The sequence below is a fragment of the Sparus aurata genome, chromosome 2 (genome assembly GCF_900880675.1).
Source record: "Sparus aurata chromosome 2, fSpaAur1.1, whole genome shotgun sequence".
NCBI lineage: Eukaryota > Metazoa > Chordata > Actinopteri > Spariformes > Sparidae > Sparus > Sparus aurata.
Window position 1 is genome coordinate 24,456,346 of NC_044188.1, and position 25,611 is coordinate 24,481,956.

General features: G+C 42.7%; 1 protein-coding gene across 1 annotated transcript in view; it reads left to right on the forward strand.

Annotated features, from left to right (window-relative positions):
* Window positions 1-11,543, forward strand: part of kcnj5 (potassium inwardly rectifying channel subfamily J member 5) — a 28,330-nt gene extending 16,787 nt beyond the window's left edge. Inside the window, exon 4 of the mRNA XM_030407626.1 lies at window positions 9,255-11,543. Coding sequence (XP_030263486.1) covers window positions 9,255-9,640 — 386 coding nt within the window. The 3' untranslated portion in view covers window positions 9,641-11,543. The remainder of the gene's footprint in view (window positions 1-9,254) is intronic.
* Window positions 11,544-25,611: the final 14,068 nt, after the last annotated feature.

Below are 25,611 nucleotides of genomic sequence, written 5' to 3' on the forward strand. Positions count from 1 at the left end.
AGACAGAGACTAACATTACCAGATAAGTAGCTCTCTAAGTGAGACATAAATAATACTGATGTATTTCACTTCAAAGTTAGTGCGCAACATCTTAACAAATGTTTTGGTTGAGGAAGGTTTCTTTCATTTATCCTACAACTGCATTTCTGTCTTAATCAACAAATTATTCCCTCACAATTCCAAGTATTAACTTACTTCAGGCGAGCCAGACGATTTCAATTGAAATTTGAATATCATTGTGCCCCAACCGCCTCGCGGTCTGTTCTCGCTGCAGCCCGCATTTCCACTGTTGCTACTTCAAGGTTATGTCTTTGATATTGTTTATTTCAAAATGAATGAAGTGTAGCTACCCACACTGCTGCTCTGTGTTTTGGGTAAAGGCCAATCAGCCCTGAAAAGTGCTCCAGGCTGGTTCCATGTATGAGCCAGACGTGAAAAGGTGTTTCTGGAAAGTTCCACAAAGCTCCCATTTCCCAGAACGAGACTTTGTTCAAATGGAGCATCTTCCACTCAACAATCAAAACGAGATAAGAGCACATTATGAGGTCCACGTGTCATACAAGGGATTTTCAAAAACACTAGTGTTTTGTCAGTTTTGAAAAAAAAAAACACAAAAGAAAATGTGTATGGGACATCAGTCCTCTTGTCATTCATGATTGTAACATGATGGATACAGAAAGCACAGCATGATGGCCGACAGCTTGCTGTTAATTTGCTGTTCCAACACATTTTCTGTGGGCTACTGGCTAAATCAAGCATTGTTTGTATGCCTAAGCGGCATTGTTTACTGGCCTCTGTTGAAGGACTAATTACAATCCACTCATTTTAAATACAATGCATTATACATGTTACCAATTTACTTTATTGCCTATCATCGCACTTTGCATCAGTAAATAAGACACAGTGGTTGATTAGGAGTGTTCAGTCTCGTGCACACAATTGTCTTTTTTAAAAACTCGTACAAACCACCGAGCTCCCTGGTGTGATCAGGCATGGCTTCGCATGCATCAGAACATTTCTGCTCTATTTCATTTATTTATTTATTTATTTACCCCCCCCCCCCCCCCCCCCCAAAGCACCAGTAGTCATCATGCTTCCTGCTCACGCTGCTGGATACTTGACCCAGGCATTAAATCACCTCTCGCTTCACCGGAAGAGACAGCAGCATCATGTGGGGGTTATGTCGTCATTGTCCTTGACCATTAGGTAACAGACCAATCTGACTATCCAGCCGTCCCCCAACTGTACTTCCTACCCCTGTTAACCTTAAGGAGACTTTTTGAACATTTCACGGAGTGTTGAGGCATAGCTCAAGTTACAGCATTAACCTTTTTTCTTAGGTTTTGCCATCGTAACCAGGGCTGCACGATTCATTGATATAAATAGATTTATAGTGCAATATCCAAATTGCAGAACCATGTTTTTCTTTCTCTCCAAATGTTAGAAAACATTTTTCTTTGGCAAAGACCCCAATAAATGTCAAATCATCATGATTTTGAAAATTTTGCAGCGAACCTGAAGATTCTAATGCATAGAAAAAGATCATTCCCATTGCAAAATTGATCTTTAACCATCACATCATTTGGGGTTGTGATGTACCATCACCTTCATTAAATATGTTATAACAGTCTTGCAGTTGACACAAAGAGTAGAATTAGGATGATACTGACAAAAAGACAATCCCCCAAAACTATTTGTAAAAAGTACATTTGATTGATACTGGTGTCTTTTTAGTTGACGGTCACCAATTTATAGCAAAGCCAGCACCCACACTTGCTATTTTAAAAGTGAGGCATCTGCTGTCAGTGTAGTTCTATATTACAATGAATAGATGGCCAATGCTGTGTGATTCAAAGAGTATTCTTTTATTTTTTTTATAGTAGTATTTAAAAAATTCTAAAAATAATACCAGATAGAAAAAACTTCACAAGTAGCTTCTACTTCTTTCAACAAACAATCACATCCCATATATCAAGAAACTGTTTGATCATCATGAAAAGTGATATAATTCAAATGTATTTTCTCCATCTGAGCCGGCCTGGTTTTAAGCATGATCATGACTCAGGATCTGGGAATCAGTAAGAACTTTTGTTGTTGGGCATTCCCCACAGCATTTTGAATAAAAAGTCAAACAAGATGAGTTCCTAAAGAACATTCTCCCACCCTACTTCATGACACAGCTTTATTGCACTAATGATAATACATACAATAGGAAAAACGTGCAATACTCTCAGTTACATCCTCTCAGTTAATGAATTCAGGACATTTATATTCTCAAAAATCAAGCTGTCCTCACAGGCTGCTACATTTCTGTGTTTGGAACTGCTGATAAAAATAAATGACATGACCTCCATGCAGTTCTTGCTGACAGTGTGCAGAAAGCTGTTATAGCTTTCATGGAAAGCAAGATTTTTTTTTTTTTTTTTTCCTCAATTGGATCCAAGATTTAATATCATTACTAATTTCCTCAAATTTGGCTTTACATGCTTCCACCTCGTATTCAAAGCCTTCATTAAAGTACCATCTTACAAATCAAGAATACATTTAAGAATAACAAATAATCAAATGCAACAACTTATTCACAAGTGCAATTTGTAACCACATCTTGTTCAAAATAATTTAAAAGTGGTAAGGAATGTCCCAGATGTAAACATTTGTTGATCATGTGGGGGCACTTAAGAAGCAACAAAACTGAATTTTCTGTTGTCACAGCTGTCTACAAATAGCTGAGGGGTCCCTGGACTCTTAATGTTTATGTACCCTGCCTGTAATATTTTGTTCTACTTAGTTAGCTAACTAACATTTTTTTAACTAAACTCTAAGCTCTAAACAAGAAGTGACTATGCTGCAGTTTATTAGGACATTTCTGGTGCTTGTTCCGCTGCGCCTAAGGCCTATTTATGTGTGTTGGAGTTGCCAACAACAAACCTCGTTTTCATTATTGAAGTGTCTCTGAAGATAGGAGGTTTAGGGCTGCTTTGTTTCCTTTACAGTAAATTATGTATGTATGAGATACGGCCTGCTGTATGCTATTTTTTCAGAATCCAGAAAGCATCTTGCATCAATATTGTTGCTGTGTAAACAAGGGCATCAGCAGTCTTGATTTTGTTTTACACTTCCCAGGAAAATCTGGGAAAACAGACACGAGAAACAGAGCTGAAAAGTAAGCGTTAGAAATGATTACTAGCAGGAGTTTGCCGTAAGAGAAAACAACTGCTGTAAGGTATCTGTGCCAATTGGAGACCTTACCATATATACTGTTTCAAATAAGTCTTTTCAAATAGAAAGATGAATATGTTAATATATCATTTGAACACCAAAAGTGATTTGAGACAGCCTGGAACTGTGTAACTGCTGATCATGTGTCTCATTTTCTTTAACAAGGTCATATTATGTTTTTGGGCATTTGTTCTTTACTGTCATATGTAGAATGTTTGTGCATGAAAAAAGCTCTGCAAAGTGAAAAAGCCCAAAGTCCACGCCAATGGGAGTTAGTCTCTCTCATAGAAAACCCTGCTCCTACACTGCCTGAAACATCTGGTTTGCAGTTGAGCCTTTACTTCCGTAACTTATGTGCGTCACTGTGTAACAGGTGTTATATAAATATATATATTTTTATACATTTATTATAAATAAACACGCTTCAGTCAGTCAGCAGACATACAGCTGATACTGCTGTAGCGTTATTTTAGATCACACTACCTTGCTCGGCATGACCTGCCCTACTCTGCCTCTGATTTGCTACATCCTGCCCGTTAACTAAGGTGCGTGTGTAATTCTCACCTGAAGAGAGACGAGATGTCTCACTCTGCAGCTAAAGAGGTGCATTCAAGACACACCGCGAAAAGGGATGCTGCCGCAATGCACCATATGAGAAAAATATGGTGCCTTTTTAAATTAGTATGTAAACCTATTCTACTAGGACCACCCAAATAAAAGTATGAACCTGAGAATTAGCATAATATGACCTCTTTGACAGTTATTTAAAATTAAAATATAAGCACACTGGTATCAATCCAAAGCAATCACAACCAGGCACAGCCAATATCATACAGAAAGAAAGTCACATTTCCAGAAGTTTCAATCCTCTGATTGTGAAACTTCCAGATCCTCATAGCCAACGTTATATAAAGAGCAACAAAGTCTGTGTAATGATAGTCTGACTCACCAGTAGTATAAGCCCTGCTTTGGCTGCCTATTTTATTAAGCATGCTCCCTTCTTTCGGCTGTCTGCATGTTAACTTTTTCAAAATCCACGTCTCCAAGGGAAACAACAACAACATCCTCCGAGCTAACTAGCTACACGCTGAGATTAGCATTTACCCTAACACTAGCCTGGTCTCTAACAGTAAGCTATGACCTCTTAACTTGTCTTTTGCAGAGATTTTGCCATTTCAATGCCAACATTCGTCACCCCAGACAGTTATTGGGACCATCTATGCATGCTTGGCTTTGCCGTGAAGGTTGGGTTTGGTTTAAAGTAGTACAAAGAGGAGGAGGTTGGGTTGGTCTGCGCCCAGGCTTTAGCACAGAAGACAGCTGTTTGTGTCCCAAACAGTCACTAAACTAAAGTATTTATTCCGAACCAAAACCAAAATTTTTCCCTAAGCCTAACCAATCAGTTTTGATGCCCACACATAATCAACTCTCAGACCATTTCATAAAGTTTCCAATGTGACGATGAAGGTCTGGTGGATCTGCTGTCATTTGTCATTTTGGGAGTCAATGGCAATCAACTTATTCAGTTGTTAAAGGTTGGACTTGTAGTTCCAGGTTGACATGCGCCACCAACTAGCAAGACAAGTACTAGCGGACCTTTTTTTTAGATAGTCTCATGTGCTCCATCTAGAGGCAACCATTACTTCTGCAATTTTACCATTACTTCTCCAGGCAATTGTGTAATGGCCATAGTTTCATTTTGCTCAAATTACTGTATTCTCCTTCACGTTTCTTTAGTGTCACTGTGTGCACTCTGTCCCCCCGACTGTCCTCGTAGTTGCGGCTGGAGGGTTGTTCCTAACCCAGTTCCATTTGTACACAGTAAAAATAAAAATGTCAGCAGACATGCCATCAGCATCTTGGTATCAGATACCTAAATGAGTCATGTTTGTGTTCGTGCCACGTATTAGCTTAGTCAGCGAAAAGCCCTGACGGTAAAACCAAAACATAACCGTAAAAACTAAGGGTCGACTACAACTGGATTAAGACCTTGTTACACTACAAAACACCATTAGCTTTTCTTTTTGACTGATGTCTTGTTATGTTCTCTCTTTCAAATCATTTGTTTTATGTAAACCCCCCCTTTTTTTCCATGGCAGGAGCAGAACTGTGTTGTGGTGACTAATTAAAAGGGCCAATTTAGCCCCTGGAACAGACTATTACGTGAATGGTAAATATGTAAAGACATGACTTTTGACGTATGAGCCTGTGACTTTGCCAGCACCTGCAAGGGTATGTTGATTGGTAAGAGGTAACAAAAACTTTCCCCCGGGGGCCCTTACACTTTTTACGGGTAGATGCTTGGGTGGAGATTATTAGCCCTCATGGAGTGTGACATGAGGAGCAGCAACAGCGGCATGTGATTGCAGCACCTACACCTATAATGACGTTCGACACGAGTAAAGCAAAGGTGTGACTAATAACATAATGATGACCCTTTTCCATTTTGGTGTGACAGTGAGCAGAACATGCACGAGGCCACAGCCGGGAAACTGACACACCTAAATGGAAAGCACCCATTACTCAAGTCATTAAATACAAGTTTAAATTTCCGTTTTTCGGATTGATGACTTTTTACCTCTCCATCCAGATTCTGCTGTTTTTGCTTTTATCTGGTTGATTTGAGTTGAAGAGTGTCCTGGCTGCTTGGGTGACGCTACATGCTGTTAAAATCCCCAGCTTTAGCGTTTGTAAGGCGAGGAGCTTGCGCCTCCATTTTCATCCCTTTTTTATTGTTTATTGTTTGCTGCTTTGTCACTCTCGAACATCAGCAATTATAACAAAACGTCGCACTTAGGTGGAGACGTGAGTTGTGTCGTATTTTCTAAAGTAAAAAAAAAACAAAGAAAAATGAAAAGAAAAGATAAAGCGCAAAATGTGGGAACTGCTCCGTGCCTGCGTGGCTGTGCTGTGTGTTTACGTCCCGGTGCGAAGACGAGGCCTACATTCAGTGTCAAGTTTTGTTGTCACAGAAACGGAACCCGAAAAATCGCGAGAGCAGGCGGTCGAATAATATGAATCCTGTAACCTCTTTCATTACAATGGCTGTGGCTCATCTGCCACCTGTCAAATATTGAAGCACATGAACACATCACGGCGTCTCCCACACAAACAGCACCCTGCAGCAGAAAAAAATAAAAAAGATGTGTTCTTTTGTCCAAAAACAGCTAAAGGAAAATGCCTATTCACTGTTCTGAGGTCAAGAGCTAAGCACAAGTAGAAGGACACTACTGTTACAGTGGAAAATGGAAAAGTATGTCTTCAACTCTAGCTGTATACAAAAATGTGTGTGCGGCAGATGGGGGTGGTACTTATTTGTTCATATTTGTGCACTGATTCAGTCTCCCGGACAGACTTTTCATTTTGATCTAATCCCTGAGGAAATAACTGCCATCAAAATGTATTTTTTTCCCGATCACGACAATCAACCCTAAACAAATAGAATACTAATACAAATACAAAATACCAAGGCAGTGTCTGCCAAGAGCCTCAGTCGCCATGCTCATGCGACAACTCTGAGTATTCAGTCAAAGGCAACTGGACTGAGATTGGTGACAAAGCCGGAGAAAAAACTGACAAAACTAGGTGCAGCATCTTTTAAAATGCTAATAGGACGAGATACTAATAGATCTTCACAACACAACTTAATGCATTTGGACTCCAAAGTGTTGGCTAAACTGAGAGTTGTAAAACCAACACATCAAACAATGTGCCAAAGCCCTTAATAGAAACTATAGAAAATCCATTTCATTGGGGCTGAAAGACGCTATATTGTGTTTGATGATCTCGTCACAGAAATAACAAACATTTCACAAGTTAAATGTGGAAACTAGGCCACTCATATCCAGAGGGAGAGCAGACGAAAAGGTGCAAAAGCCCCTCCTCTCACTGTGACTTTAGACACCATATCAATTTGGCATCTACATCTATTTTAGAGCACATGCTTGACGCTTTTAGTGATGTTTTGCATTTACAGAGAGACAGATCATTATGTAACTCAACAGCTAAGCATATCTATGGTGAGATTAATGTTTTGAGTTTAAAGTGATACTTCACCTGTGTGAACTGGTGTTAATCGTGTGTCTCCTTAAGAAGCTGAAAGTGTGAACGTTTGAATTTAGTTTCTAGTTGAGAGTATACTGGACAGTTAGATACTAGTTTTGTGATGCACATGTGACTCTGTATGTGTCCACTCTCAAGCCCATTCTCTTTCCCAGGTGGTCAAATACTGACGTCTGTCACATTTCTCTGCATTAATGCAGGTGCAAGGTAGCCTTTAGCTTCCACATGAGACAGAGTGGGGAAACCATCTCTGGCTGTATGAGATGCACAGAGCAACTGCTCTGGCTGTCCATTCACTCCGATGTTAGCCTGATGTAGGTTAAAGAGCGGGGAGGATGGGTAGAACGGCCCGGACACACCCGGCCGGCGGTCAGCTGTGTGGCATTGTTAGGGCCATCAGTGAGCGTTCTTGGCTCATTGGAACTGGACCGCCCTCGTTGCCAGAAGCTTTTTGGCTGCTTGACGGCTGTTCAGGTGAGCGGATCAGTGCCCCGAAAGGGAATTAAAGGAAGCGAGGGAAACCCCCCGTAGTATCCCTGACTTCACCAATTTAGTGCGGTTTCTCCTTATTTTTCTCCACTGCCTCCTCACCAGTGTCAAAGGTTTTGTCAGACATACTCTTCATTAGAAGTGGCTACGTTAGCAACAGCATTAAAAAAAATGCTGCTATTTGTATATGAGCGTATATGGGAGGTATTTCCTTCTAAGTGGGCACAGAACATACAAGCTGTAGTCTTTGCGGTGTGTTCAAGTGGAGCTATTTGGCTGACACACAGGAGACACAGGAGATTCCTCCACCTAACCAAGTATCTAACCAAACTGCAGCCATATGACAAAGTTTATGACATGTTGGAGAGCCTTTTTCTGCAGAGAGGCAAAATTCTCCCCCAAGCATATCGCACACTAAGAGCCCTGACTCACCAGGCCGATGCAGAGTGATCTTTGTGGTGTGTTCTGCACTGTTGGTACTAGTCGGCCCTCGCAGCTTTTCAGCCAAACGTGCATGTTGTATCAGTAGGCAAAAGCAGCTTCATCATAACAACAGTTTGTACATCATGTATTTGATATCAGTTCAGTGTGTCTGGACCCTGAAGGGTACCTTGTGCAACCCTACATGAGGGTTAGGGGGGGTGACACAGTGCCAGTGTTTGACCGGCTTGTGAATACGAATGGGTTGCCATTTCCTAACTACCTCCTCCTTTCTCCACATCTCAGGCAGACATTAAAGGGTAGCGTACACAAATGTATAAATATTTATTTTACATATTATTTATGCTAATGTTGAATACACAGGAGAGAAGATAGCGGTTAGCTTTTCCGACCGCTAATGAGAGCTCATCTTGTTACCACTAAACAGAGAACTGGTACCTTAGGATACCTCATTTGTGATTGTGTGTTTAATAATTCCAGTTTGTTATGTATTTTCTTGTTTCACAGTCAGCGTATGCGCAGTATTATCTGCAGCTCTCTGCTCCTCCATTGCAGGAAAATTCGGGATGTAATAACAGTGATTACAACAACATATGTTTAGACGAGTGAGTTCCTGGGCCAGCTTATTGTGCGAGCCTGCCTGACTAAAAAGTCCCTTGCACTTAATGGAACAGCCATCAATCACGTTATCACTTGCACCCGTGATTTTGCTGCTACAACTGTCACACCTGTGTGAGACCAACAAACACTCTTCTGACATAGGAAGAATATATAGAAAATGTAAATCTGACACAGCGCATGCAGTTGTAAGATTGAGCTGGAGCATAGAGGTTCAGATCTTGGCCCTTTCTGTGTGCAGTTCTTATACAACCATGAATAATTTACTGACGCTGTCTCTCTCGCTCTCTCTCTCTCTTTCTACACCTCTCTCCATCTCTGTGCGTGTGCCTGTTCATACCTTGTGCTCGTGTGCTACATATTGATTTGTGTGTGCATGTTTGTGCGTGCATGTGGACACGTACGCCTATCCATAACTGTCACAGGGATGACCTGTCAGGCGCGGAGTTCCTACCTGGACACGGAGGTGCTTTGGGGCTACCGCTTCACACCGGTTCTCTCCCTGGAGAAGGGCTTCTACGAGGTTGACTACAACAACTTCCACGATGTCTACGAGACCAACACCCCCACCTGCAGCGCCAAGGAGCTAGCTGCTAAGCTACGGGAGGGGCCGCTATTGCCTCAGCTTTCGCTCCTCAGCCCTGAGCCCAAAATGCATACTTTTGACACCCTAAACCGCCTGTCCAAACCGGACCCACTCGGCCAGGATGAGGACAGGGAGGAGAGAGATTCAGGGGGTGACAGAGGAGAGACCAATGGCTCAGCTGCTGCTTTGGAGGAGCCGCACCTCGCTGATGGACTGCCTGGCTGATGTGGCCACATCAGCTAAAATCCCAGGAGAGACTGGACGAGAGGACAGGACAATAAAATGCTTCATTTAGTCAATGGCCAGCTTGTTCCATTGCAATGCTTGGAGATACAAGACATCCGTCTCCAGCCACCCCCCCACCCCCCCCCCCCCCCCCCAACTCATGCAATACTCCTCTACTAGAGTGTCAATCTATAGTATAGATTGGTTTTGTAGACACGTAAGTACACATACACAGACACACACGTACAATATCTATATCTACACTTAAAGGTTGGTGGTTCAGATTGTCTTTTTATAATCGTAATGACCACCTACTGCTATAACAGCTCAAGTTGTATAATGTAAACTTGAGCTGCAACTGGTAGCCATGACACGAGTACCATGGGCTTATTATGGATACTCCAATATTCTCATTTTAGAGTGTGTTGATTCAGCTTCATTTGATCAGAGTCAGATCAGTCTCACAACTCAGCTAACGTGTCTGACAGCAGCTTCTGCGTGGTAATGGAACCTTGTTATTGATTTTTTTTTCTTTTTTTTTTTTTTTAAATGTGGGGGCTTATTATTTACTTTCTCTGTCAGTGTTGTTATTATCCTGTGTCAGAAACCCAATTCACCCTAGGAGGAAAATGTATAAGGCTTCTAGTGGGCATAGAAGATGTAGGAAAAACTGTGCTATAAAAGGAAACATGTACTGGCAAGCACTATCTGATTTTGTTTTTTCTATGTTCACACCATCTTCATGGTCCTGCTGTCCTTAATATTCTCATTGTGTGTGTCTTGTTGTCTTCCCAACAATCCGGGAGCCTTGACCCAAAAGAAAAACCAGCCAGGACCTCATTTTATACTCATGTTCAGGGGTTTTAAATTAACAATATGTACAAGGCTGGTAAAAAACTGTAAAGTATGACCGACTATTGTGACAACTTCTTGACTGGTTAAAGATTTAATTCCCCACACCACTTCAGCAACTGAAACATTAATGCCAAGCCCATGTCTCGGTACATAAAGCACAATTTACACACATGAATATTGCAAGCGCGCCAAAGCGTGAAGAAGTACTCCACGTATCCTTCTGTGTTTGTTTTGCTTCTGTTTCGAATATTTGAAAGATTTTCAACCTCAGCATTTCGCAGCAACACACAAGCTAAGTGACGATAGAAGCAGGTTTTCTGTCTGATCTCATGAGTTTAGTTACTGGCCAGCCCATCACCCGCGACACTTGCCCTCTTTGTAATTATTCCCTCTGAATTTCACCTTTAGCTTTATGATTTTGAAGTCTTATTTGTCCACGCACACTCGGCTCACTCTGCACTTTGGCCCTGTTCCATGGACCGCCCCTGGGCCTTTCGCTTGTTATATAGTTTCTGGCCCTCGTGACTTCTGTTTTGGAAGCAGACTCTTGTCCCGTGAGGGCCATAGCCTACAGTATTTACTTTTTTTTTTTTTTTTTTAGTTTTCCTTGAAAGGACACATGTCAGAGCTTGCATGCATGAATCAAACCCTTATGCCTCCCATTGCTGAGTAAGTTTAATACAAATACAATACAGGGTATTTTCTAGGCATGCAAATTATGAGATTTCTACAATATATTATCAGATAATGTATTACTATTAAATGATCATTTGTTGAAAAAGAAAACTGAGATTCCTGATACTTTAAATCTCCCAATCCCCAATTTAATGTTAATTTATTCTTTCTTTTCTTTTTCTTTTTTTTTTTTTTTTTACAGATGCTTGTCCAATTAACGTGTTTATTTTCATTGTGACACCTTAGCATCTTACTATGTATTCCATTTGCTAAACAATACGTTTGTCATTAGAGCGAGATCATCTTTCATTGCTGGAATGTCATCTGTTTTCTGTGTGTTCTCATGGGAATAAACATAATATGGCCGAAAGAACAACATGTTCCTGTTAGATAATGTGTGCATGCATGAGCGAGTGTACGAGAGCGGTTCGTTTGCACGTGGCGTCGGGGAAAAAAAACGAGGACGGGGAAGGTATCTTAATTTAGCGTGCGTCGGCCTGCACTGGATCAGCTGTAGTGTGACAAAATGACAGATTTAACCCGTGGCTCTCTGCGTCTCTCACAAGCTACCTGAAAACTGGATTAGTTCTGTATCTGATCATGAAAGGCGGACTTACGCAACCTTTGAGTATCAGCACGGAACAATCTTGTCTTGTACTAAAGCTTCGGGGCAAAAACAGCTTCGTGCAAGCTGTGGGAACACATATGAGTGATAACATCAGGAACTTCGTCGCCCCCTTCCCTTGTCTCAATTTGAGTTCATTCATTAATATGGTACAGCAGCAGAGTCCTGGTACATCTCAGTAGTAACCTCGCTACTACCCCCTTTTGCTGCACGCTTAAATCTGACGGTAGTTGTCCGAGCATTTAAAGGAAAAGATCAATGCTTTCCCTCTAGGATCAACATGAATTGTGGCTGCCGGAGTCCTCAAAACACCTAGACAGCATTCCTGAGTCAGCTCCGCGTGTTAGGAGGCCGCAATTACACAGACACATGCGCGCACATGGGAAGACACAATCACAGAAAACAGCTGGCAGACTGATTAAGGCCACCACAGCTATTTACTAGCCACAGAGAAAACACCGCCGAAGTCACAGGGGTAATCACATTTACCCAGCGTCTACAGAGTACAGGCAGCCAGAAAATGAAACATGATGTTACATTTGGTGGCCGGCGTGTCACAGAAAATTCACTGAATCACAGCAATGTGCTGTCAAGGCTATTCTCGTCCGAGCTATTAAATCTGGAAGCCGGATCGTCAGCAAGCTGACAGTCCCTGATTCAAATCTGAATAATGTACGATGATGAATATAATGCATTGAATGGTGCATTGAAATAGGTACCCAGGGCAGGTGCATGTGGGTGAGTGTGTGTGTGTGTGTGTGTGTGTGTGTGTGTGTGTGTGTGTGTGTGTGTGTGTGAGAAAGAGAGAGAGAGAGAGAGAGAAAGAGAGAGAGAAAGAGAGGGGGAGAGACGTAATCATCACAACCTCGAGCCGGCATGAACACACAATGACACCCACAAACACACAAACAAAACAGAAAATGATCCATTTAAGCTCTGGCCAAGTTAGATGTGCCCTTTGTATGCATCTCGAGGAAATTATGAAAGGGAGCGAACAAAGGAGAGACAAAAATTGCTAAAGCCGATGAATGGCGCCACACCAACAGAGTAACTAGCTATTGTTCTTCCTCTTTCCATGGCTAATACTCTTCCCTTCCGCTTTAAATAATGCATGCTCATGACAAAGAAGGAAGCACATAGGCCATTAACAAGTGCGTAGTCAGAATAAAACATCCTGCACAAGAAAGAGAATTACAGGGGGAGGAAAAAGAAAAAAAAAGGCAAGTGGGAGGAATTTTGCTCTGGCGCATCGCACTCGTGTGAGCTCTCTTTCCGTGTTCCTGCTCCATGCACGGATTTCCCCTCGTCTTTCTCTCACAAACAAGCCGACCCCGGTCCACTCCCACACGCAGAGACGCGATCACGCAGTCTTACAGTACTTTTCACACTTTTCCAGGGATTGTTTGGTAATTTTATCTTTTTGCACCAATTACAATCCAAAAGACGAGCTACCTAACCCGGATGTCCCCCTCTTTAGCAACCGTGACTCCCTTCTGCAGTTCTATCTTATTAATCATTCAAATGCCCTCATATATTCTCATGTAATCGTTCCCCTGTCTGCTTTCCCTTACAGCTCCCGCGGTAAAAAAGGAAGCTTTATGTACACTATTTGTTTCTTATTTTCTCTCGCAATTTCACTCCCCCCGTGCACTTGTGAGGAACCGCTGCATACGTTGAATCCCCATTTTTTTTTTTTGCACGTGCATCTTCACGTGCAGCTATATGTATCTGTGCCAAAAGACCTGGTGGGTTTTGCCTGGGAGTATCTGCCGCTGCCACTGTAAGTCTGAACAAAAGGCGTAAAGCCTCCTGAATCAAGCAGCGAACATGTTTCAAAACCTTATGTAATGCAGCTTCTCACAGAAAGCGTGCGAACCAATCGCGGGGAAGCTCCCAAGGTGACGCGGCCCCCGGTCTGCTGTTTGTTCATGCTGAAAATTTGTTCGGAGCAGGCCAGTTGCACAGCGCGAAGCGTTTAATTTAAGGGAGGAAAAAAAAAAACGTCTCCACGAGTGTCTTAAATCTGGGTAAAATGACACGTCAGCGACTCATCCCTCCAGAAACAAATGCTTCACACCATGCAGCCATATGTTCACGAAAACCACTAATCTTCTCATCAACGCTGTCTTATCGTGTGCGAACACAGAACATTTCACGCGTAAGGAAGTTTAAGATAAAAGCGCCGGCCTGTTTGGTGCTGTGCAAAAGGAGCGTGATAAAGGATGTTTTTTCCGGAGTTTTTGAATGGAAGAGGCGGACAGATGCACAGACACACACACACAGAGAGAAACCTTTGCCTTTTCCCAGCCAGGAGACAGAGGTCTGCCCTTTGATGTGTTTGGACGATGGCAGCCTTTGATGAGGATTTCTATGGCTGCAGAGTGGCTGTGGCTCCAAATTGAGCTGGCTGAGCTTCACCTGCCGAGGAGCACACAGGCGGGCGAAAAACTGCCAACACAAGAATATTCAAGGCTGACTCGCTGTGTAGTCGGCGCCAAAGTTAAAGTATTAATTCCCACATTTTGATAAATATGCTTATTAGCTTTCCTTCCAAGAGTTTTATATATACAGTATATGTATATATAGCACTCCCATGACGGCAGGGAGAAATTATTAAAGCTGCCACTATCAGATAGCTAGAGCTTATCTGAAGACTGAAAGCATTTGGAAAACAGCGAGCCCTTCTTTTGTCCGAAGCTAACGTCATCTGCCTGCCGGTATTTGTAAAGCTCACTAATTAACACTGTTTTATCTTGCTTGTTCAATCCATGCCAAAACAAAACGTGTAAAAACAGTTTTATGGTTTGCCCTTTGCTTTCAATGTTTGAGCCAACACAAACTATATTGCCAAAAATATTCGCTCACCTGCCTTGACTCACATATGAACTTAAGTGACATCCCATTCTTAAGCCATAGGGGTTTAATACGATGTCGGTCCACCCGTTGCAGCTATTAAAGCTTCAACTCTTCTTGGAAGGCTTTCCACAAGGTTTAGGAGTGTGTTTATGGGAATTTTTGTCCATTCTTCCAGAAGCGCATTTGTGAGGTCACACACTGATGTTGGACAGGAAGGCCTGGCTCTCAGTATCAACTCTAATTCGTCCCAAAGGTGTTCTATCAGGTTGAGGTCAGGACTCTGTGCAGGCCAGTCAAGTTCATCCACACCAAACTCTCTCATCCATGTCTTTATGGACCTTGCTTTGTGCACTGGTGCACAGTCATGTTGGAACAGGAAGGGGCCATCCCCAAACTGTTCCCACAAAGTTGGGAGCATGGAATTGTCTAACATCTCTTAATATGTTGAAGCATTCAGAGTTCCTTTCACTGGAACTAAGGGGCCGAGCCCAGCTCCTGAAAAACAACCCCACACCATAATCCCCCCTCCACCAAACTCAACACTTGGCACAATGCAGTCAGATAAAGTACCGTTCTCCTGGCAACCGCCAAACCCAGACTTGTCCATCAGATTGCCAGATGGAGAAGCGCGATTCGTTACTCCAGAAAATGTGTCTCCACTTCTCTAGAGTCCAACGCTTTGCATTGCACTTGCTGGCTTGGATGCAGCTGCTCGGCCATGGAAACCCATTCCATGAAGTTCTCTACACACTACGTTCCACTACGTTCTTGAGTTAATCTGAAGGCCACATGAAGTTTGGAGGTCTGTAGAGATTGACTCTGCAGAAAGCATCCACTGACCCCGCTCCGCCATTGTACGTGGCCTACCACATCGTGGCTGAGTTGCTGTCGTTCCCATTCCCTTCCATTTTGTTATGATACCACTGACAGTTGACTTTGGAATATTTAGGAGCGAGGAAATTTCACGACTGGACTTGCACAGGTGGCATCCTATCACAGTACCACGCTGGAATTCACTGAGCTCCTGAGAGCGACCCATTCTTTCACAAATGTTTTTAGAAACAGTCTGCATGCCTAGATGCTTGCTTTTATACACCTGTGGCCATGGAAGTGATTGGAACACCTGATTTCAGTTTTTTTGGATGGGTGAGTGAATACCTTAGCCAATATAGTGTAGGTAGCTGCTGGCTGTAGCATGCAGATTTAAAGATATAAACTGTCACATTTCTGCATTAAAATGTCTAAAAATGCCAAGACCTTTGCAATATATACATTGTTGACTTGTGTACTTACATTAGCCCTGTTCATTCCTATGAAAGCTGCTCAGTTGCACATGAAGCCACGTAGCTCGACTTCTCCGCTGTGAAATCACCCAGATCTTCCGTGTTGTGTTGCCCATACAGCATGTGCACTAGAGACTTTGGCCGAGCTAGCTGACCAACTTCCACTGTAACGCCCAGCTAACTTGAATCGAGATTAAATAATTAGATCTTGCGGCTCTTCTGGACTTTCCGATGTCTATTGGACAGAACGGATCAAATTATGATATTGAAAAGTCATTTTTCGTGGGCTTGTGACGCTTTCATCCACCATTTTACAGCTGTTCTCTTTCACAATGTAAGCTCATGGAAACAAAAAGAGTTTTTGGGCCCCAGTGCATCACATGACATTGTATAACAGTTAGGCTACTACAAAAGTTGGCTTCAAGGCCTGGAGCTCTTCCCCGGGGGCTTAGGTCCAGGTATGGTGTCATTTGGCTATCCGAAGATAAAACTTCCAGGAGAGATGTTACAGAGTGAGTGACTGAACATAATGTGAATAAAACTGTAAATCATTCGCTTGTCTGTGAATATTTCTGCCCTCTGTCATGAAGACAGATTTTAAATCTCAACGGTGGTTGTTTGACAGTGAAGACAACAACTCCCATGATTCCGCGCTGCTTACGTCTTTTGTTTTGTTCAGATTGAGAGGCGCCTAGTGGCAGCACACTGTCCGTTTGAAGGGGCTCCATCGAACTAACGTTTTTGCAGAAATGTGCATGTGATCACGTGATTCATTTGGCTATATGTGAGCCGATTATAACATCACGTGAAAAACGACACCTTCCTCGTCTCGCTCGGTTGCCTTTACAAGCCTGTGGATGAGTTATTGAAGTTGTTTAACGCTGCAGGACTGTGGATTTCATAGCGAAGGACTCAGATTTTTCCACAGCAGTCCAAAGGATGGGACTTCAGGCACGTTCTCGAGTGCCTCAGTAGCAAACATAACTTTAGATATATGGAGGCCGCACAGAAGCTCCACAGAGCCACTTTAAGACTGCAATCTACTCGTCTAACTTTTGGCAACAGAGCAAAGAAGTTTATTCCCCAAAACATAAAACTTTCGCTTACCCAGGTGAAAAGGAACTAGAAGGGATATTAAATAATTTGCTTCACTAACATGTCAGAAACTTGTGGAGCTGTAAGTTTTTTCTAATGCTCCGTGAGCCGATTTTGTCACCCCGGGCCTCATTTCAAACCGTACAAGCCAACAGAGCATACAGGCTTGGATTAATTAACACTGACCTTTTGGCATCATGGTTAGCCATTACTTCTACATTAATGCTGCAGTGAAACATGAACTGAATTTCAGAGCTTTCTACGTGAGGTGCAGAGAGCAGTTTTGTAATCCACAGCTACTTTAGAAGCTTACTGACTCATCATCATGACACAGCACAGAGCAATGCAGCAAATATTGGATGTTTTGATTCTTGGGATTTTGAAAAAGAAGAGAGAGAGAGAGAGAGAGATTATGGTGAAGGTTTGCTTTGTAATATTTTCTTGCTTGTCTTTTGGTTTATGATACACAAAATGGGAGTGTGAGGGAGAGCAGGAAGTAGTAAGGTGAAAAAATACATTCTATTAAAAAGCTTCACTGCAATGCCCTTTTTCTCTATAATATACTGCCAGTAGGCCTAGTTAGTCACATATTGTGATTCGTTTTTCATTGTGCAGTAGAGAGGTATAGATTTAAAGCTAAAAGTAAGCCTTTGGTCTCCAGCCAGCTTTTTGTGGAGACGATTTATAACTGCACCATTGTTTCACTTCTTCCCACTTTTCTGGAAAATTTTACAGCCAGTTATGACATGAGCCATTTTCTCAGTCTCTTATCTAAATATTGCACTGGTAAGCGTAGGGGATAAAAAGAGGCTGGAGCTGTAGCTTTCGCTTTTGAACTCGTGGTGGATTTAAGCCCACTTGAGAGCCTTTGAATGTGTAGGAGAAAAAGGCGAGAGAAGTCTGTGAGATGTGAGAGATCCCACATCAATGATGGAGATAAATCAATAGTTCCACACAATGGCTCCAAATGAAGGCATCGGTTAGCTTTGTCTGCGAGCTCTGCAACCAGGAAGCACTTTGTTCACGCAGGATTTTTTCTTTTTTTTTTTTCTAAGCCTCCGCGAGACCTCCTCTGCGTGCCGGTGGTAAGGTTCGCAGTCTGCCGCACAGGACAGATGCAGCCGTTTTACTGTACATTGAGTGGAATATGGAAAAAAAAAACAACACAGCAGACAATGAAGACAGATAAATACCTTAAGACGCTTTAAAGCTTTATTGATTCGCTGACAGAAGAAACTGACTGTGTCTGAATCAATGGCGAGGCCAAACGAGGGGCCTCCTCCTCCTCCTCCTGTGAAAAATCATACAAATTAAATTATAGCAGCGGTTATTCCTGTTTTCATCACTCCCCGCGGTGAGCATAATGTCACAGTTTGCGGAAAGATAAGCTATGGCTTTATTTGCGGAAATCACCTAATCGCATGAGATACAGTGAAAGTGCCGTTTACGTGCATTTAACAGGCCTCGCAAAGCCAGATGAAATTTTCTCATCCCGCTGCATACTGTGCAGTTTGCCAGCTTGTCTGTAAAAGGCAACTGTGTGAAACCAAATTACCTCATGCAGAGATACGTTTGTACTCTCTATATTTATATTTATCTCTCCCTCTCTCCCTCTCTATCTGCCCATCTCTCTCGCTCACTGAGTAGGTAACCCTCATGACTCCTCTCCCTCCCACGCGCCAAAACAATACTAGAACAGGAAAGAGCGCTGTCCGGTTCTCACCTACCTGTGGATGACTAACCTGTTTTGAAATCGCCACAAGCACAGACCCAATCTCAAAAAACAAAACAAAAAGACAAAAAAACCCACACCCACGACCTTAAAATCGAGCGGTGGTTTAAAAATGCGTCATGACGGAAGAGCGTCAGTCAAAGCACCCAAAGTCAAATTCCTCGCTTTGACACGCAGCTAAAAAAAAAAACAGAAAAAACAGTGCCTCTGATGATTAGCAGACAAAAAGACAGTTTGGTTTTCTCCACAAATAGCACCTAGCCGATGCTTTCGCATAAAGTCTGTGCTACGAAATACAGCACTCCACCAGCTGAGTGCACCGCCAGCCAAATCCCTGCCCCTTAAAAGACATGCTCACTTACTACTCATACTGTAAATCACATCGCTTGTACAGTACAAACGCTGCCTCACTTCAACTTCTGTGGGCTGTTTGTTTTCTTTTTTTCTTTTTTTTTTTTAAATCAATATTTATAGATGTGACTAAACCACGCTGTGTTGAATTCTACTGAATCGAAGCGTTTGTTTTTTTCAACCAGGGCTTATTGTCTCCTTTGGGTCCCGGCATTTACATGCATCTGTGAGCAGCTTTGTACGATAAGTCTTCATGTGTAAGGCAGCCACCCTTTATGAGTCATGCTATAATCACATCAAGCATGTGCGGCACCACACGTACATTAATGGCGTTTTCTTATGCATTCGCAGCGGGCCAGCCGGCGTGCACCGCGGAGGGGGAAACGCTCCCCGCGTCTTCTTTCCGTTCCTTTTGTGCAAACTAAGCCGATGAGTCTCAAAGACTCTTGAAGTCCCAGAAGCTTTATGCATCTTCAACACGTGCTTCCTCGTCACCGCATGTCCTCCCTCCAGCCAAGCTAGTTGTTTTGCCTGTGACCTTTTACCAGATTCCCCTGGCATCGCTGCAGCCTGCAGTCATTTGCGGTGTGCTCTGTCACAGGCGGCATAGTAAACGTTTCCAAAAAGGGTCATAAACTGTGTGTCAAGCATCAGAGGCGGGCGTTTGATGATTTTTACACAGATTGCACGCGTTGTCGTCACAATGAAACATTTCGAGGGTGAAGAATCAGTTATATGCTTCCCACACACGCTGCGGTTTGTTTGTTTGCCCTTCAGCATTGGATTAGGACTATATTTAGACGAATGAAGTATGCTAATGAGCACCTAGCTTCTGGAAGGCATATCTGACAGCCTCCACCACACGCTCCGCCAAGTCCATAATCTTTACCCCAAATCCCTTTCTCTCTCAACTTCACCGCTCTTTCCACACTATTGTGTTTGCATTGTTTATGCTTATGCAGCTCCATTACATAAGGGCGCTTCACATTATACAGCGGCAAGGAGCGAGGGGAGTTCTCACGTTTATTAGTTGCTAAAGTGGATCTTAATTTAATACTCAGCAGGCTCCCCGGAGAGGGAGAAATCTTGCGTAACTCTTGCTCTCTCAGAAGGAGGTGAGACATTTGTCCCCTGTCAGGACTGCGCCGACTGTCCCAGTGAATCATCCTCAACGCTCACGCTACCTCTGCATGCTAATGCCGCGCTCCACATCTGACTGCTAAGTCACGTCTCTTTCATGTATTCCTCCGACGGTGGGAAAAAAAAAAAAAAAGTCTCCCCGCTCGCTCACTGAGGAAGTTGCATCAGGGTTTTCATGTTTCATCTAAAAATACTTAACCTCATTTTCAGGACCGTCAGAGACGCGCTTCCTTGCTATCTAAGGCTACGATGTGAGAGGCCAGTCACCGGTATCATTCGGGTCATCCACGAATACTTGAAACGATGATGCGTTAGCCAATTACGAGGAGCCCACAGTATTCCTCAAATCACTGTAAGTTATTTTCAGTAGTAAGCTTTTAAAACCTCTGAAATCAATTCTCTGTAAGCGTCTGGATTCGTCTGAGAAAAGGAAAGGAAACTTGGAAAAGAATAAATAATTTAAAAAATCCAGAATTAATTTTATGATCAAGGGGGCGATATCTTTCTTTATGTCAAGAAGTCTGAGGACTGAAAAAGTATGCTGAAAAAATGGACCATGTTTCACATGCACTGCTGCCCGGACATCAGCCGGAGGAGCAGTCATTCCAGTAGGTAAGAACACATCATCTGCTGTGCGCTCCTCGTGTGAAAGGGCAACACTGGATAATGTGCAGATCTGATTCTAATAAGTCTATTACTTGATTAGTTCTTTGAGGTACCACTCACTTAAATAGGTCTTTTTCCTCAAGACCTCTTCTTTATGTCCTGATAAAATTAGCCAAAAGTGTCTGTCCCTTTATCTGGATCAGCCCCAAAAGTAATTGGGGTCTATTTTGGGCCAACACCCATCCTCCATCCGCGTTTCAGGGAAATCCGTGCTGTAGTATTTGTGTAATCCCGACAAACCAACCAACAAATGGACAGAGGCGAAAACATAACGCCTTAGGTAGCAAAAGTATATAATAATCAAAGCCGAACTATCCTTTCATTGTGAAAACTCAAAACATCTTAAGATATGAATTTCATTTTCTATCCGCGCTGCTTCAGCAAGGCGATACAATGTGATCACGCCGCGCTATGTCATTGATCTCGCGCGAGGGAAAGGAATAGCCTTCGAGTTGAGTGCAGAGGTGTCCCGCATTATGCAACAAGCCCCCTTTAACCAAAAGCTTTGTTCGACAATATAAAACTTGAGACACCTGAGGCCCTGAGAAATAATGAGGGCCGCATAAAGGGGGGGGGGGATTCTCACAAAGACGGTATCTCAAAGATTTCTCAAATAAATTCTCATGCTGCTGTGACTGTTTCCTAACAGCAGAGCAGCTATTTAGTTTGCCTGTGTGATGCTGGAAACAGACAAACTGATGCAATTGCGGTCTGAATTAGGTTTCGATGACAAAAAAGGCGTTTACAAGCTACACATTATCCTTTGATACAAGTTAACGGTGCTTTTCTTTTTGACGCACACATTTAATAGCAAGTGCCACTTCAATATTTAACATCAGACTGTGATTCGCGTGGTTTCAGAGCTCATTTCTATGCCTCAGGCAGCGGTATCCCTGGTATTGATCCTTGAGGGTCACAATGTGATTACTTTCCAATATTATCATTCGGCTGTGCGGCACAATTTGTGATCCTGAAACACCAAATGAGACAGATAAAATTTATGTTAAAGAGTCCTTAGAAATCCTCAAGGGTCATCTGCTCGCGGCTCTGCAGATTAGGGCCCATCAAGTCATGCAGGTCCAAGTTCTCGCATTTTGTTGCATAATGAAACATCATCCCTCATGTCTCCGGTGCCCACACTCGACAGCACCTAATCAAGCAAAAATCCTGTGCTAACCATCTCGTGATGGCCCTCAGGAGATGATGAATAATGTTTAGTAAATCCCTTAGTCCACTTAACTGCCATTTATTAGTATGCTACTAAAAATTGTGACGGGCTGTAAAATCAGTTTTTGCCCCTGAGGACACCGTAATACGTTACCTGACTGACACTTTTACAACTGATGATTGCACGTCTGAATCAAAGAATTTTTATCTCCTGAATAACAATTTTCTCGCTAAAGCTGCTGGATAATCATTTTTTGGTTGAAGGTCACCTCATCCCATCGCTCTATCACTCCAGAGCCGTAGAGCTTCCTACTTCCTACATCCATAGTTTCGTTCTGGTGTTATTTCCTGATATAAGAGGTGTCACCAGTGATGCGGCGCTGTCATGGCTGGCAAATGTTAGCTCTGCTTCCAAAACAACTGCAAGTGTTCTCGCTCACAATGCGTCTGTCCACAGGAGCCGGCGGCATCGACAAAAAAAAAAGAAGAAAGCTCCTTGTAGCCGCTTCAAGTTAAGAAAGCATGTTGAAAAAAGTAAGACGAATAACATAGGAGCACAAAGCTTTGATTATATTTGTGTTCATGCAATGTTTTTAATGAGGCTGAAAATGTTTTAGTGTCTTCTCACTGAATTGGAAAATGGCTTGCGATGTTCACAGCGGCACTTAAAAACATGTTACATTGGAGACAGAAAAAAGTGGTGCTCTCACATTTTTAGTCCTTGTAGATGTTTGCCACCATGGCAGTCAGCCCTGGCATTGTCTGTGTTTCTGTGTGTGTGTGTGTGTGTGTGTGTGTGTCCGTCTGTCTGTGCCAGTGTGTGCATGGCTGCCCGTGTATGTGTGTCCGTGCATGTATTTATACGAGGACTCAGCTGTAAAAGGTCTTTAATTAGGATTGGATGGCTCCGTGTATTCTGGGTATTCTCAGCTTTTAAACAGGCAGACCTCCTTTGGGACAAGCTTGCGCTAATTAGAAACGGAGAGCTTCTTTTGCTAAGATTTATTCAACCATTCCGTTTATTCCTCAAACAGCAAAGGCCATATACTTTCCGCCGCCACCGCCGCATGTCGCACATCTAGGGACTAACTTGTGGCCATTCAACCAGAAAACATTCTCATTAATCACTGATAGCAGACAATGTTGCACGCTTCTCCATCAAGGTGGCATTCAGAGTGATGACAAAGCAACAATGGCGTCACAGGTTTTTTTTTTTTTGCAATTTGCAATTTGCAATTTGCAAAGCACTAATGCGCCATCTGACAAATGCCTCTCGGTGGCTCTTGTTAAAGTCATTCTTAATCCGCACATATCCCCGCCGGGTAGATGTTTCCGAGCGTAGGGGGGGACGTCGGCCATCTGCAGTATGACAGAATCATCAGGAAGACGTCATGTGACTTGACAAGCTCAAGTGGGACCTCGTTGACAGCGTGTGACACATTTTCGTGACGCTCGACGAGTGGACTTGAAAGGCAAATTACGGTATGAGGAATAAAAAGGTGTTTTATTAAAGACAGGAACGTTGCAGCAGCAGCTCCCTTTCATACTGCACCCACTGTATGTTGATGCATATCTTATAACAGCAAGATGTTATTCAGATTGTGGCATATGAGGGCCAAATGACGCGATCCACAAGTCAGGCTTTTAAGGCACAATCGACATAAAATCCACCCGTAAAGCAGTATCAAACAAATACTATTGTATAAACCTTGTTCGCGTGGTTTCATTTTTTTTTTTTAAACTGTAAGAAAGCTGAACATGCTGTTGGAGAGTAAATCCAGTTCTGAGCTGATCAGAGGGCAGAGCAGACAGTTTCCTGCTGGCACAGACAGAACCATCACATAACTGTCTCGCCTCCTTCCAGTTGAAAAGGTAATACTCTCCGTCGGTGCTGTCTGCTCAGTGTGCCAGCAAATGGCTGAAATTCATGTGTGCTTATAAGCAGCGGTGTGATCTGCAACGTGATGCCTCCATGGTGCAAGAAATAGAATTTCACTACCAATTTATTCGGCCGTGTGTTGCCTTGAATGCAAAAAAAGAAGAAAAAAAAAAAAAAAAACGTTGCATATTTTAACAAATACGACAGCTACATGAACAAAACGATAGCCGGAGGTAAAACGGCTTAATATTGTTGAAGCTGCAATTTTTCTTTAAGGTGACATTTGTAAATGTTCTCATTAGCATAGCAGTAAATAAACACGATAAATAATGAATTGGTGTAATCAGCCTGAATCTGTGTGCGTGTGTGTGTGTGCCTTTGACTGTTAATTGGCTTTGCACTGCTTTTCAGTGGTTGTACAGCACGGGCTGGATATCAAGAAGGGCTTAAGTTGGATGTATTGCAAAACCAATGTGATATAGAAGAGTGAGAATTAACAACACATCCTTCATACAAGGACGTGCAACACAACATCTGCCTCGTTTGTTCCATTTTCCTGCAGATTGTCCGCATCGAGCATCTGTTTCTTCACGTCCCGTTACGGTACAGTACATACAGTACAGCCAGCCGCTTTGGCCTCAGCCTAGATATCACGTGGATGCAGCTCATTAAGCAGGACAGACACTCTGCTGCCTCCGAGAGGAAAGTTTCACGTTAGCTTTGAAGGTGCAATTTTTAAAGATTAGCCAACTGTCAAAGGTTACAACAAACAAATAGAGGGCAGCTTAGCACCAGCGTAACCACCAATGGCAGCTTGCTATACTCTTTGCTAGCTATTTTTGGTTATAGCTGGGGCTACTGGCTGTCATTAGCTAGTTAGCTCAGTTAGCCATACAGCTGGTGGCTCTTTAGCTATTTGGTTCAGGTCACAGGGATGTGACTGCACTGACTGATGCCAGTTTGACTACAGGCAACACGGTGCCAAGGTGATTCACAAAGTCTCCATCCAGGATAATGTCCCTGAGGACATGGCGGGCAGGTACAGGAGAGACGTGAAATGGCAAAGGAAGAGGAAGGTAGGTCGTCACCAGTGTGGTAAAACAGCCAGAATATTTTTGCATCACAGGGAATTAAGGAAGTATTGTGATTAAACCAGAGGTGATTATGGAAGGACGAACCCTGAAGATTTAGTGGGTTTTATTTTGTCTATGTGAATGAGGCATGTTTTACCATAACGTGACAAAGAATACGTTCGTTTTAGTTCAGTAAGAGAAAGACAAACTTGAATTCAGAATTACCATAATTATAGATTTTTCTGTTCATTAAGGGAAAAAGTTGTAAGAACATTTCCTGTCTTGACATTTTGTGAATTAATTTTGTTTACTTATCATCCAAAAAAAAAAAAGCCCACTCACACATTCCAACTACTCCAATGCTACAACTTTCTCAGGGCTGGCTGTGGCTAGCTGGTTAGCATGCTAACGTTGGTAGATGTCTTGGAAGAACACAAAAAAAATGTCTTTGCTGACGTTTCTTCACATTCTGCTGATAATGGTTTTTGAATGTTTTAAACGAAAATGATGTATATTTTGCAACAAGGATGCATTTGATGTTTACGTACTGAATTAACTGAATGTGCGTCTTTCT